Source organism: Phyllostomus discolor, chromosome 4, assembly GCF_004126475.2.
Source record: "Phyllostomus discolor isolate MPI-MPIP mPhyDis1 chromosome 4, mPhyDis1.pri.v3, whole genome shotgun sequence".
NCBI classification, from domain to species: domain Eukaryota; kingdom Metazoa; phylum Chordata; class Mammalia; order Chiroptera; family Phyllostomidae; genus Phyllostomus; species Phyllostomus discolor.
The window spans coordinates 105,362,910-105,376,903 of NC_040906.2; the positions used below are offsets into that span (position 1 = coordinate 105,362,910).

Below are 13,994 nucleotides of genomic sequence, written 5' to 3' on the forward strand. Positions count from 1 at the left end.
GTCCCAATGTGCTGGAATTTAGAGATGGGACCTCTAAACTGGGGAGTGATTAAGTCATAAGGATGGAACCCTCATAAATGAGATTAATGTCCTTATAAAAGACACCCCAGAGAGCTCCCTCACCCCTTCAGCCATGTGAAGATAGAGCGAGAAGACAGACACCGTGAACCAGGAACCTGGCTCTCATGAGACACCAAATCTGCTGGGTCCTTGACCTTGGAATTCTCAGCCTCCAAACCTGTGAAGAATAAATTTCTGTTGTATATAAGCCACCAAGTACACGGTATTTTTGTTATAGCAACCCAAATAATCTAAGACTTTACTTTGGATTTGATATTTATAATGATCAAACTTAGAATATATTTTAGCATATACTTTCTCAAATCTTTTTTTCTATCCACCTTCTCCCTTCTTCAAGGACTCTAATTACCTTTGTTAGTTCCTTTAATTTTTTTCCCATGACTCACTTATACTCGTCTTTTTAAAAATTTTTTAATTAAATTTATGAGGGTGACATTGGTTAATAAAATTACATGATAGGTTTCAGGTGTACAATTCGGTACTGTCATCTGTAGATTGTACTGTGTCTTCACCACCCCCAGTCCAGTCTCCTTCCATCACCATTTTGTCCTTTCACCCTCTTCTGCCCCCAAGCCCCATTTCCCTCTGGTCATCACCAAGCTGTTGTCTTCGTCTGAGGGTTGCTTTTTTTTTTCATTGAAAAAATTTCTTTATTTTCTGTGTTTTATTTGTATGTCTTCAAGTTCACTAATAATTTACTTTTATAATGGCTTGCCTGCCGTTAATCCTATCCAATGTAGTTTTTATCTCACATGCTGCTGTTCCTCTTTCCAGAAGCTCAGTTTGGGTCTTTCTTCTAAATGCATAGCTCTAGGGACCTTTTGAACATCTGAAATACAGTTATAGCTTCTGTTGCAATGTCCTTGTCTTTTAACACCTACATCAGTTCTGTGTTAATTTTAATTTATTGATTTTCTGTTAATTATGAGTTGTATTTTCCTGATTCTTTCCACTCTTGGTAATTTTTTATTGGATGTCAGACACTGTGAATTTGAGCTTTTTCTGGGATGAAGGTAAAGATTCTTGCAAGCAACTTGACCCTTCTGAGTCTTGCTTTTAAGATTTGTTAATTGGTATCAGATCAATTTTTAGTCCAGTGCCAATAATTATTCCCTGTTCCTGGGACAAGACTTCTCTGGGTCCTCTACCCTGTGCCCACAGAATTTGTAAGTTTCCCAGTCTGGTTGGTGAGAGCACATTCTCTTCTCACCCATCTGAACATGGGGTACTGTTTCCTCTGACCATTTCATTCTATTCGAACGTAATATGTAGTGTGATTAGAGGGAGAAAGGCCTTTCTTTACTTCTATGGGTGGACACACTGAGAATTCCTAAAAGTACAAAGTAGCCACTTTCCTTGTTAATATCTCAAACAAGGCAATCTCTCTCTTCCCTCAACAAGGCAAGCACCTTAGCGCTCACCATGCTCTGACTTCATTCTGTTTTTCCTGCCTTCCACATGTTGACATCATTACATTCATTGGAATTAGATTGTGACTGATACTTTTTCTTTCCTTAAATTATTCTTGCATTTCAGATATAGATTAGCTTGTTATAAAATTATAGTTTAACTTGTCCCTTCAACATTTGCAAGTGCACTCTGTCATTTTTATTCTGTGTTGAAATTAAGAGATGTGAGGAGGTTTATATAAAATTTGATTCTTTGAATACTGCAGTAGTACAGCTACTCAGGTGGGGTCCACGAACAAGTGCCTCTGTATAAACTGTTTTTGCTGGCTGCTTATGAGACAAATACAGACACAAAGTATCATAAAACTTTTAGAGCAAATTGACAGATTAAATTTAGGTACATTGAATCTACTAATAATTACCACTTGCATCTTTGCATTTTTGTTTTTTATTCACTTCATTTTTCAGTAATTTATTTTAGAAAATGATCAGTCTGTGATATATTATATATAAATCAAGAAATAATATACTTATAACAATAACCAAAAATGACTCTTCTCTGCAGATTGTTTAAGAAACACTGCTTGATGTGGTCAGAAGCTCCGGTCATGCAGACTTACAAGGCCTTAGGCAAAGAGGCCTCAAAATCAGTGGGCTTGAGGCTGGCCAACAGGACTGGAGTCCCAGCAGTGCTCTCGGAGCATTCATGGGCTCCTGCCTCCATGGTCTAGGATTTTCCTCTAAGTTGTTCACTATTGAGCAGATGGAGAAAGCTCCATGGACTTCAGTTTGAAGTAAGGATACAGTGACCCAGAGAATCCAGCCTGGGTGAAGGAAAAAATATGGGCACCATCAGTCATGTTGTAGAAAGAAATGTCATTATCTTCATAATCCAAGAAAATCACAATCTTTTTTGGACACACTTCTATCTGGAGAGGCTCTTCTAGAGAAATGTCTTGGAGGCAACAGGTGAGAGCCCTGTATTCACATCCCTGCTTCTCCAAGACTCTGAATTTCTCCCTTCGTGGGTCTTGGAGTAATCCACTGCTGTCTTTGGGCTTTTCATAAATGCCTAGAGTCCAGTCACAGGTGTCCTCAATGTCCACCTCCCAATAGTATCTCCGTGAAGTGAAGCCTTCCGTATTAAGCATGATAAGGTTTTGGTCTCCTTGGTTTTTGCTAAGACAGAGATCCTGTGTTTCCTCTCCCAAGTTCTCTTTTCTCTCTGGGTCAGAATTGTTCTGGCAAAAATGTTTATGATTCAGAGTCACAGGGGCTGGAAGAAAAAGAAAGAAAGGACAACATTGTAAATTTCTTTACAGGTGTCAACAGACACCTGTTGTTGGGTGGTGGGGACCATAAAGTAGCAAATGTGGTGGGAGTGGAGAAAGAGCGCTTCTCTGAGCGGGCGAGTTGGGGGAGGTGGAGCTGGGGGTGAGCTGTGCTCTCCCAGGGTGCTGTGCCTACCTCCGGTCTAATCTCATCTAGGCCACTATCACCATCTTGGCAGAATGTCAGTGTGAGCCAATGACTTGCAGTGTTTCCATGAGAATGATGTTCTTTCCTTGTTTTCTACAAATCAGACCTACATTCCTTAGTTAGTAACGTGCTTGTGTGAGCTGACCTCTTTAAAAAGACCAGCTAAGTTACTCTTGCCATTTTGGGCAATTTTTTACTCGTTGTGGTCTCCTCAGTGGAAGGGCTACATTAATTTCTGTTTCAGAACCAAGTGGACTCCACAGGAGAAAGCTAGGCCTGCATACAAAGCCGGAAGCACAACCATAGTAGCCAATCCCAGCAGCAATTTTTGGTTCAGACTCATGTTTACTGGTCTTCATGTTCTTCCCTATCTTTACCAGAATAATGGTGCCTCCATCTTCAACTAGGAAATGGTGATAGGAAGGAAAAAGGGGGCCCAAGAGAAGGGAGCCAAAGACAACCGCTCACCAAGCTCGAACTGCTCCTTCCTCCAGTCTGAAAAAGAGCAATACAAAGTGAGATCAAGATGAAAACACACCAGGGAATGAAAGGGAGGCAAGATGCTTCCTTCCCTGGCTCACTGCTTTCCCCTCTCAACTCCCCTCACTTCCTCCGCTGAGCCCCTCGAACTCTGGGAGTGCCCAGAAACTATGGCGTGCTTCCCGTGCCCTGTCTCAGGTGGGGAACTATCACCTAGTTCATCCCAATGCTGGAAAAATAAGTTTCTCCAGCCCGAGGCAGGGTTGGGGCACCTGTAGAAGGGTCCATTGTCCTAGATGCCTATGCTCTTAAGACCTTTATGGCCCTCCTCATTGAGGATGAGACCTAAAAAATGTCCTTTCATTTAATTTTATTTGTTTTTTTCCCCCAGCTTATGACCTCCTCAGAGGAAAGCTTAAGCTTATGACTAAGACCTTTAAATTGACCCTGTTATTTTGACCCCTGCAATCAGAATGTTGCTATTTTTTTCCAGAGACAGATTACTGCATTTGCTTCTGCCTACGGGACCTGTGATTTTATTTAAAGATTGGATATTCTCTTAAGAGTCTTGGGACAAAGGCTAATAAAGACACACCCATGATTCGTGACAGGAGCAGCACCATGGTCTTCACTGAACGTCCCCCCTGTGACAAGTGTAATATGCTAATAAGCAGAGTCTATGAGTGCAGGAGTCCAGAAGAACCTCTGAGATCGTGTACTCCAAACTCTTTGTCTTAGAATAAGGAAACTGAGGTCAAAACCAAGACTGACCCTCTTCCTCAGCTGTGACTGGTGGAGTGAGAACTAAGGCTCCTGTCCTTATTCTTAGAACTTGCTGTGTCCTGTAAAGCCACGGGAACATTTTAAAGCAACTTGTGAAACAAAACTCTTAATAGAAACTGCTTAATCAACTTCAATTCTTGGGAGGAGTTTTCTTCTTATCAAAGACTTATCAGCCTGTGTGTAGTTCATAGCTTCCTCTCCCAGGGGACTTTGAGATCCACAGGGTCAGAGATAATGGCTTATGCCACCAACACCCAGCACAAGGTCTGGCATACACAACTGCACACATGTACATTCAAAAATCACCTAGTGTGCTTCCTAGGTCCAGATCTATTACAGATGCACACACACACTTATAAACCCAGACAATACACAGGAGGTATAAAAATAGTCAATTCCTTCTACCACCAGATAAACATATTTTTATAAATGATATTGGGGTATTTTCAGGCTTTTCAAACATAAATTCATCCCTGTATATTGAACTTTACTTTCTTTATTTCAAATAGGTAAAATAAGCAAACTCATAGTTTATATTTTTAAAAAATATATTATCTGCTCTTTTAAACTTTATTTGTAATACAGAGATGCTGACATAATAGCATATTCTCCACTCTTTCCAAATCTTGTCAGAATTGCTCTGAGTTCTGCCCCTTCTGGCTCCACAGTTGGATGGGCTAACAATCCATGCTGAGTCATACCCTATCCGTGCTGTAAGATTTCCATGTTAGCAGTTATTTATTTGTCCTTTATTCGTGGCTCCAGAAAACAATTGATTACTTAAGCCTTGAAATGCAAAATACTACAGGTCGAAAGTGAATAAATTTTCACACCTTGCAAGTGGATGTATGTTTGTGGTGAGTCTGTGTGTGTTTCTGTCTGGGCCTGTGAGGCTCAGAGTAACAGAAACACTTGGCAAGATCGAAGGCCAGAGAGTTACTTACTTACCAGGATATAGCAGGGCCTTCTTCCAATCTAAACAGAACAAATCCGGGTAAAACATTGTGAAACATGAATCTGGGGCCTCCAATTCCACTCCCTCCCCCTTATTTTTCTTCCACTAATTGTTATTAGATCTTTTAGTGTTTTCCTCTGAGGAGAGGGAGCTGAGAAAGTGTTTGGCATCAGGGCCTCAAGCGGCATGGGAAACCCGGAGTCTCTTACCTGCTGCGTACAGCTTCTTTCTCCTTCCTGGAAGAAATGACATTCAGTGAGAGACCCAGAACAGTTGTGAAAGGAGAACAAGTTTTGCATGGGGCATGAGAAGAAGCAAGACTCACCGAGCTCTGCTGTGAGATTTGCTGAAAGAGGAGAAAATATAAACTCCGTGAAAGTGGGTTTTAGCTGCTCCCGAGTTCAGGGTGTAGCTAATGGATTCAATTTGCCCTTCCCTAAGGGCACCATGGTTAAGCAGGTGAGAAAGATTAGCCTAAAATGACAAGAGCTAAGAAAAGTTGCCTGGACAGTGTCATGGGGTCACAGAGAAAGGCGTACCCAAACTTTGTAGCAGTTTAAGGTTTCTTAGGTGTTTCTGAAGCTTGTCTTTGAGGGACGAATAGGAAGAGAAGGCAGTGGGAGGCGTTTCCACAGGAGGAGCAGCAGCTCAGCGGGGGTGTGCAGGGACGTGGCGTGGTCTGAGCCACACAGAGGTGGCTGCGTGACTGCTTGCACAGATCTCTGGGCTTCCCTCATGGTTTTCTCCTTTCCTAGGGCTCCTAGTTCTTTGGAATTCCCAGGGCCCTGTGTTTTCCTTGGGTCCTTTGGCAACCTTTTATTTCCTCGCCCACTCTATACAATGTATGCACAGCCTTTTCACAAACCTCTGATTTACCCTGCTGCCCCAAATTACCATTGTCATTAAGTGCCTTTTCTTTTTCACTCTTCATCTGATCTCTTTCTTGAGATTCTTTCTTCCTCTTCTCCACTTCTCTCTCTTTGGCTTGATGTTCTCGCCAGCCAGTGTAGCTGATCCCAGTGAGGAGGAGCGCCAGCACAGGGAGTGTTCCAGCCAGGGCTGCCTTCCACGGACACATCTTGGGGAAGAAGGGCTCTGACACAGATGGTGCAGATGCAGTGAGGACCGACCTGGGGAAGCCCTTCCCTCTCCCTAAGGCTCCCTTGCAGCCCCCTGCCTCCCTCCCTGCCCTTACCACACCCTGACTCTGCTTTGTGGTCTGTGCCTCACTGACCTGGGAGGAAGATGGTGGCCACTTTCTCCTGCCCAGAGAGGGGATTCTGGATGGAGCAGGTCACATTGCCCAGAGAACTGTCTGTGACCACAAGTGATGCCTCCATGTAGAAGAGCCCATCTCCATCCTGGGTCTGAGACTCAGAGAGGGATGGGAGCTTCACTCCCCCAGTGTCACTCCACTGCAGCCTGGGTTTTGGGAACCAGCCGCCTGAGGAACACAGCACTTGAATCCCGCCATCCTCAGGCCCCGTCATGTGAATGTGAGGGGCAGAGCCCAAGCCTGAGGAGAGAAAACATGTGCCTGAAGCATGTGGTGTTTGGTGCTCAGGGTCTCTGAGGCTGAAGGCCAAGCTGCCCTTCACTAGGCTGAGGAATGAACTGAAGCTCAGAGGTCAAGAAGCCATTCAAAGCCAGCATCATGCTGACCTGTGATGCACTTTTGAAACTGAATGAAGGCCTGTGCACTGCACTTGGAGTAAGGGAGCTCCGAGGTCATTCCGAGAAGAGAAATGAACAGGAAAGTTACAGTTAGAAAAAGGAGTTTAATTCTATTACTTGTCTTTCCCTCCTGATTGGGTAAAACTAATATCTGAGGTTATCAATACCTATCTGAACCAATACTGGTCAATCAATTCTCTGGGGTCTTTTGGTATACCAAATAGCAGAAATATTGCTTTTGTTGGTGTTAAGAAGTGAATAGAGTGTATAGTGTTATCCTCACAGTCCAACTCAGAAAACTGATGTTCTGTGAGATAATGTAACATGTCATCATGTGGGAGACCACAGAAATGCCAGGTTGGAGATCCAGATGTCCTCACCTTTTCCTTTGCTTTAGAGAAGGACATGCACTGTCTATGCCAAGTTAACATACCTATAACGTGCAGCTCCACAGTGGCCTCCTGGGAGATGGGACCATCTTTAAAATAACAACGGTACTGGCCATTGTCAGCAGCACGGACGTGGCGTATCAGCAGGGCCACAGCCCCCTTGTCCATGGAGTCCGCCACCAGCTCCGCCCTGCCACGGTACTCCGGCATTTGTTCTCCATCATGTTCCTGTCCGTCCTGGTGCACAAGCACAGCAGGGGAGAGCTGGGCTCGGTACCACCGGATGTGCATGTGGGCTGCACTCTGCTCAGGGGACAGCTGGCAGGGCAGAGTGGCATCCGCCCCCAGCAGGGCCATGATGGGTTCAGCCGGTCCCTTCACAGAAAACTGAGATGCTGCATATGAATCAGAGACAGGTTAGAGGGAGAGGAGATGAGATGAAAGACCGATCAGCATTTCCACTGATGAGACCCATACATATTTGTTTCTTATTTGTATTGTTTTCCAAAAAATTAATATATATTTAAAATTTATTTATATATAGAAATCTTACTTTTTCCATTGTATCCCCCTGAAGGAACAACTGTAGATTGTTTGGCATGTGATAATGTCAGGTAGCAGTCAGAAATGAGCGGCCAGACGGGAAATAGAGCAGCGCCCCTGCCCAGTACAGTCTAATGAAGAGCTCAAAACAAGAGGCCAGGAGCAAACTGGGAGACACATTTCACCTGCTGACTCAGCAGGCTTGAGCCTGGTGTGATAAGACTGCCCGGCATTCCAAGAATTACAAGTAGAACGGCAATAGCACAGGAGGAGAGCCCTTGAAGTTATGTGTGTACCACTTCTGTGGAAAAGAAACCCTTTGTAAGGTTTTTCCTAGCTAGGAAAGGAAAAACTCAAGTCTCAAGGTCTGGAAGGAGGAGGAGGAGAGGAACCTAGAAGATGGTTAAAGTACATAACCCTGGAACCAGATTACTTGAGTGTCCACTTGCAGTCTCCACTTAAGTGTGCCGAATAAAGTTACTAAAAAACGTATCAATAACTTTATTACCTCTATACATGGGGCGTTCAGACTAGCTGAGTGCTTGCCTGTATTTTCATGCTGAAGTGTCTTTCACAAATACATCTGCTATCTCATTTCCACTGCACATGTTCGTCTCTCATCTGAATTCTCCTCTTGTGAGCAAGACAAGAATTGAGGAGGGGGAGCCCCTGACTAGGGTCTCTCTAGTGACAAGACATTTTTTCTATGTATTTATATGTAAGCTGTGTAAAACCTAGGTGAAAGAGATTTACTGAGAATTAAATATAGCAAAGTAGCATATTAAGCATTTATCTTTTTTTGTGGTGAAGCAGGTATTGGAAGGTACTCCTCCCTCCAGTCATCCCTTTGGCTCTCAGCACTCTGGTCCTAGGCAGATAAGTAGATCTTTGGGACCCTGGATTTTAGGTTACCACATACCCCATGGGGTGCAGTGGAGAGGGGGCTATAGTGTATGGCTTTCCCAAGGTGAAAAGTAGAATTTATAAGGTAAGGTAGGCTGTTTTTTCTTTCAAATAGCCATGGAACATATCCTTGCAGGATATCCTGCAGGATATTATGCTAAGTGACATAAGTCAGACAAACAAAAGACAAATGCCATGATTTCACCCCTGTGTAGTATCTGAAAATCAGAGTAAATAAAAATACAAAACAGGAAAAGACTCATAAACCCAGAGAACAAACTGATGGTGCCAGAGGGGAGGGGTATTGGAGGACTGGGCGAAAAAGGTGAGGAGATTAAGAAGTACAGATTGGCAGTTACAAAATAGTCATGGGGACGTAATGTACAATAGGGGAAATAGTCAACAATAGTACAATAACTATGTGTGGTGTCGGATGGGTACTAGACTTATCAGGGGAAACACTTTATAAATTATATAATTGTCCAACCACTATGTAGTACATTTTAAATACAATGTTGAATGTCAACTGTAATTGAAAAATTAAAAATATTTTAAATAAAAAATAGTAATTTAAAAGAAATTATTTTTTTTCTGCCTGAAAGCAGTACAAAACTTGGAGGCCAGTGGTTCCAGTTGTGAAGACGGAGGAAGCCCTTACAGCGAGGAGGGCTGGACTCGCCAGGGAAGGAAAAGAGGATGCCTGAGGCTAAACTGGAAACTTCATCTGAACTATAAAATACATTTTCTTGTCAGTCACTTACAGCCACCTGCTTGAAAATTATTTTGCCATAGGAATCCATGATGACTAAAAAGTGACTGGTGCCCCTGCCTAAAATTTGCATTCAGAAGCCCAGGATACTGCGGATCCAGTGAATGGTTAGGACTTAAAGGGCCTGCGAAGGCAGAGCTTTGCGGTGGGAAGGGTTCAGAAAGGCAAGCTCTGTGGGTGCTTGGGAGGGCTGAGCAAAATGGTAAAGGCACAGGAGCTTAGAGGATGAAGCTTGTGGCCAGTCTGACCCTGGAGTAGAATCAGGCAGTCCTGGACAAGGAGCATGACACTGGCTATTGGGCTGGACAGAGGCCACGGTCCCCCTTCCTTCCTATTCCTGTGGACAACCCAGCGTATTGCTATAGGGGTCTATGTTCTTTACCAATTGACACCGGGCTGTTGGTCATACATGTTATATGAGATATTTAATTTATAAAAAGGTATTTGATATGACTGATAGCCACAATGAAGTGGAAAATATCATTCTGCCTCACACAAATCAGACAATTACATATCAATTTCTGCAATAAGGAACATCCACCCATTTTATTAATAGTACATAGAGCAGCACTAAATGTTGACAGTGCCTATACCATCATGTTTAAACTTTCCCACACTGGTGTACATTTACATGGCTTCCAGTTGATTATTACTACAAACAGCCCCACAACAAACATTTTACATATATAATAAGTGTACACATGGGAGAGAGTTTCTCTAGGATAGATTCTTGTAGAATTGCTGAGTCAACATATATGGAAATCAAACATTTGATACTCACTGCCTAATTGACCTTAAAGAGATAAAAATTATCACTATCATAATCTCATAGGTGGCTTATCTTTAAACCTGGTGTTTAAAACTTTATTGTGAAGGCCCTTTCATTTTAAAATGGAAGAACTCATGTCCCAGAAATAATAGTTTGTCCAAAGTTATAACCAGATAGAGCTCAGGGATCTTAAGTTCAAATTCTTTGTACTCCGACTTGGGCTTTCTTGGCAGTGTGAACATTACAAAGCACATTTTACAAGCAGTAACATCAAAATTAGACAGGCTAAAATCCCACATACTCAGTAAAAGTTTATTTCATCGGTAAATATTAGAGCTGTGAGTTTTATGAGGTCTGCTCAAAGGAGTGAGGGCCATTGGATACGAAGGAGATCGCTCCCATTCCTGGCCCAACCTTTCAAGCCTCCCGCTGGTGGCAGACACAGCCACAGTGTCCCAAGATGTGACTGCCTTTGAGAAGGATAGAGCTGTGACAGCTGGACAGCTGTATTGTCATTATGTAAGAAGAACCACTGAAAATAAACCAGTAAATAAAAAGCATGAGGGAGAACACTGACCTGCTGAGCACCATGTGGGCAGCTGGAGGAGGAGGAGAGGGAGGAGAAAGCCAGCAGAACAGGCAGAAAAACCCACCATCTTCTTCAGGGCAGGAGGCGGAGCTTGCTGGGAGCACAGTATCTTCACTCCTACCCAGGTGCTCTGTGGGGGAAGGTTAGAAAAGGGCAGAGGGAACGAATAGGCTTAGAAAAAACATCCCCTGTTCAAACATTTACTTTTATTCACAGGTTTTTGTCTGTTTTCCCTCACAGACCTTAAGATAAACACTACCAATACCCTACCCCCCCACCCCCCCGACCTGGTGGTTTTCCCTTTCCTGTCTTGTTTCTGAAAACTAGCTGTCTTCCCAGCAGTGTGAACAACCGTGAACCGTTCTCTTGTGTCCTGCAAGTTGTCTTGCTTCTCTGGGATGCACTCTCTCTCCTGGGCTCTTGAGATAGTAAACCTTGAGCTCAAAGCTGAGAAATTAAGTAAGACATAAAATTAGTTCACTCTTCTCAGCAAATCTATCTTTCTTCTTCTTACACTCATTCCTTTCTCCCTTCATTGATACATTACTTTTTTCTTTGACCACAGATCTCTCCTGTGGCTTAACTCCTAATAAGGAAGGTAGTTTTCTCACCATGTAACCCGGAGACCCACAAGTCCCAAAGACACACCTGCACATCACTGCTCTTTTCTTTCTCACCATCTGTATTGAGCCATGCAGTGTTCCTTAAAGCCTCTGGTCTCTTCAGTGCACCGCAATGCTCGGCTCCAGAGATGGTTTGCACCTGGTTATCCTTGCGGCCAGCATTTGAGGGTGTGGCTGCAGGGGCTGGGAGTAGCAGATTTCTAACCCATGCCTGCATTGGGAAAATATTCTTAGAAGCAGGAACAAGGAGGGCTTCTAAGAAGAAGTGGCATTTGAATGCCTCTCCTAGAATGTGCCTGATGAGAAAGGCAGAGGCTGCCTCTAGGTCTAGTTTCTTTGAAAGTGGAGCTAATAAAGGCCATCCCAGTGATCTTTGGACTAAGCTGAGCTATATAGAACGATAGGATCTCTAAAATGGCCTTGGTGAAAAACACTCAGAGTAGCTTCCTCCTCCAGTCTGCAAAGGGTTGAAATCACATCATTCAGAGAGAGGAACTCTTCTTCCTGTATGATATTCAGGTGTGTTGGTCATCACAATGTTCCATCCACAAATGTAACTGATTTAGAGACTGAAACCAACAGGAGCATGCTTCCTTGCACCACACCCTAAATGACATTAGAAGCCATGTGCAGGGCCGTGCAGGGGAAATAGGTCGGGAGTGGAAGGCTCTGTGCTCTGAGAACCCAAGGGCTATATTGCCAGGAATCAAAAAGCTCCTAAGAGTGGAACAGAAACAACACCACAATCGTATGGGTGCCAGACATAGGATGTACTTGAAAGGTATGCTCTTTCCATTTCACATACTTTCCAAGTCCAATTCACGATTCTTCATGTCATACAAGGTTTACAGATAATCAGAGACACAAACAGCAATTGCACAAACACTGTCACAGGAGCCACTAACAGTCTGGCCAAAGGGATACCAAGCTCCTAAAGTCTCTAGAGACAGTGGGGTGCAATCAGGTTTTAAGAAATTCAATGTATGGAGATATAATTTACATACAATGGAAGTATGGGCTTTCAATCACATTTCAGTGAGGTTTCACAAATGCTTACACTCATGTAACCACCACCTTGGTCAAAATGTGGAGCATTTCCATCTCTTGAAAATTTTCTTCATGTCCATTGTTAGGACAATCCAGGAAAAGCAATAGCATCTGATGTAAATCATGACACCTTAGTCTTGCCTATTCTAAAATTTCAAAACAACAAAAAAGGAATCATACAGGACATATATTTTTGTGTTGGCCTCCTCAGTTAAACAGAATATTTTTTGAGATTCAACCACGCTGTGTGTATCAGTCCTTTTATATATTTTTAAGTTTAAATCAGTTTTAATGTTTTATAATTTAGAAAGGTTCTTTTTCCTTTTTTTATTGTTGTTCAAGTACAGTTGTCTCCATTTCCCCATACCTCACCACCTCACCCCCTGCCCCACCCTTGATCCTACTCCCCTTTGGCTTTATCCAGGTGTCCTTTATATGTGTTCCTTGATGACCTTTTCCCTTTCCCCCGATCATCCTCTCCCCCCTCCCCTCTGGTTACTGTCAATTTGTTCTTTATTTCAATGTCTTTGGTTATATTTTGCTTGCTTGTTTGTTTTGTTGACTAGGTTCCACTTACAGGTGAGATCATATGGTATTTGTCTTTCACCACCTGGCTTATTTAACTTAGCATAAGGCTCTCCAGTTCCATCCATGCTGTCATGAAGGGTAGGAGCTCCTTCTTTCTTTCTGCTGCATAGTATTCCATTGTATAAATGTACCATAGTTTTTTGATCCACTCATTTACTGATGGGCACTTAGGCTGTTTCCAGCACTTGGCTATTGTAGATAATGCTGATATGAACATAGGGCTGCATAGGTTCTCTTGAATTGGTGATTCAGGATTCTTAGCATATAGTCCCAGCAATGAGATTGCTGAATTGAAAGATAGTTGCATCTTTAAGGTTTTTGAGGAAATTCCATACTGTTTTCCACAGTGGCTGCACCAGTCTGCATTCCCACCAACAGTGCACTAGGGTTCCCTTTTCTCTGCAACCTCACCAGCACTTGTTTGTCGATTTGTTTATGATGCCCATTCCCCAGGCGGTGAAAGACAGATACCACGTGATCTCACCTATAAGTAGAACCTAATCAACAAACAAATAAGCAAAATAGAAGCAGAGGCTTGGAAATAAAGAACAAACTGACAGTAGCCAGAGGGGAGGGGGGACAGGGATAACGGGGTAAAAAGGGAAAGGGCAGACAAAGAAACACAAATAGAGGGCTCATGGGCATGGGCAATGGGGGGGATTAACTGTGGGGGGGTGGGGGAGAGCAATGGGGAAAATGGTGGGACAACTGTAACTGAACAACAATAAAAAATGAGCATAGTAATTATTGATTAAGGTAAATTTCTTGATCTAGGTATATGAAAGTAGCATTTAGGGTCGGGGCTTAGTAACAGTCTAGAACGGGGGTGTCAAACTCATTTTCACCAGGGGCCACATCAGCCTTGAGGGTGCCTTCAAAGGGCTGAATGTAATTTTAGGACTGTATAAATGTA

The 13,994-nt window shown here is 43.1% G+C and overlaps 1 protein-coding gene across 1 annotated transcript; it reads right to left on the reverse strand.

Moving 5' to 3' along the window:
• Window positions 1–744: 744 nt before the first annotated feature.
• Window positions 745–11,014, reverse strand: LOC114495486 (butyrophilin-like protein 1). The gene is made up of 9 exons (XM_028510779.2): window positions 10,812–11,014; window positions 7,295–7,645; window positions 6,422–6,703; window positions 6,082–6,282; window positions 5,513–5,533; window positions 5,397–5,423; window positions 5,181–5,207; window positions 3,438–3,464; window positions 745–2,766 (listed from the first exon to the last, which is right to left on the reverse strand). Exons 1-9 carry the CDS (start codon window positions 10,888–10,890, stop codon window positions 2,243–2,245), a joined length of 1,539 nt encoding a protein of 512 aa, XP_028366580.1. The 5' UTR covers window positions 10,891–11,014; the 3' UTR covers window positions 745–2,242.
• Window positions 11,015–13,994: the final 2,980 nt, after the last annotated feature.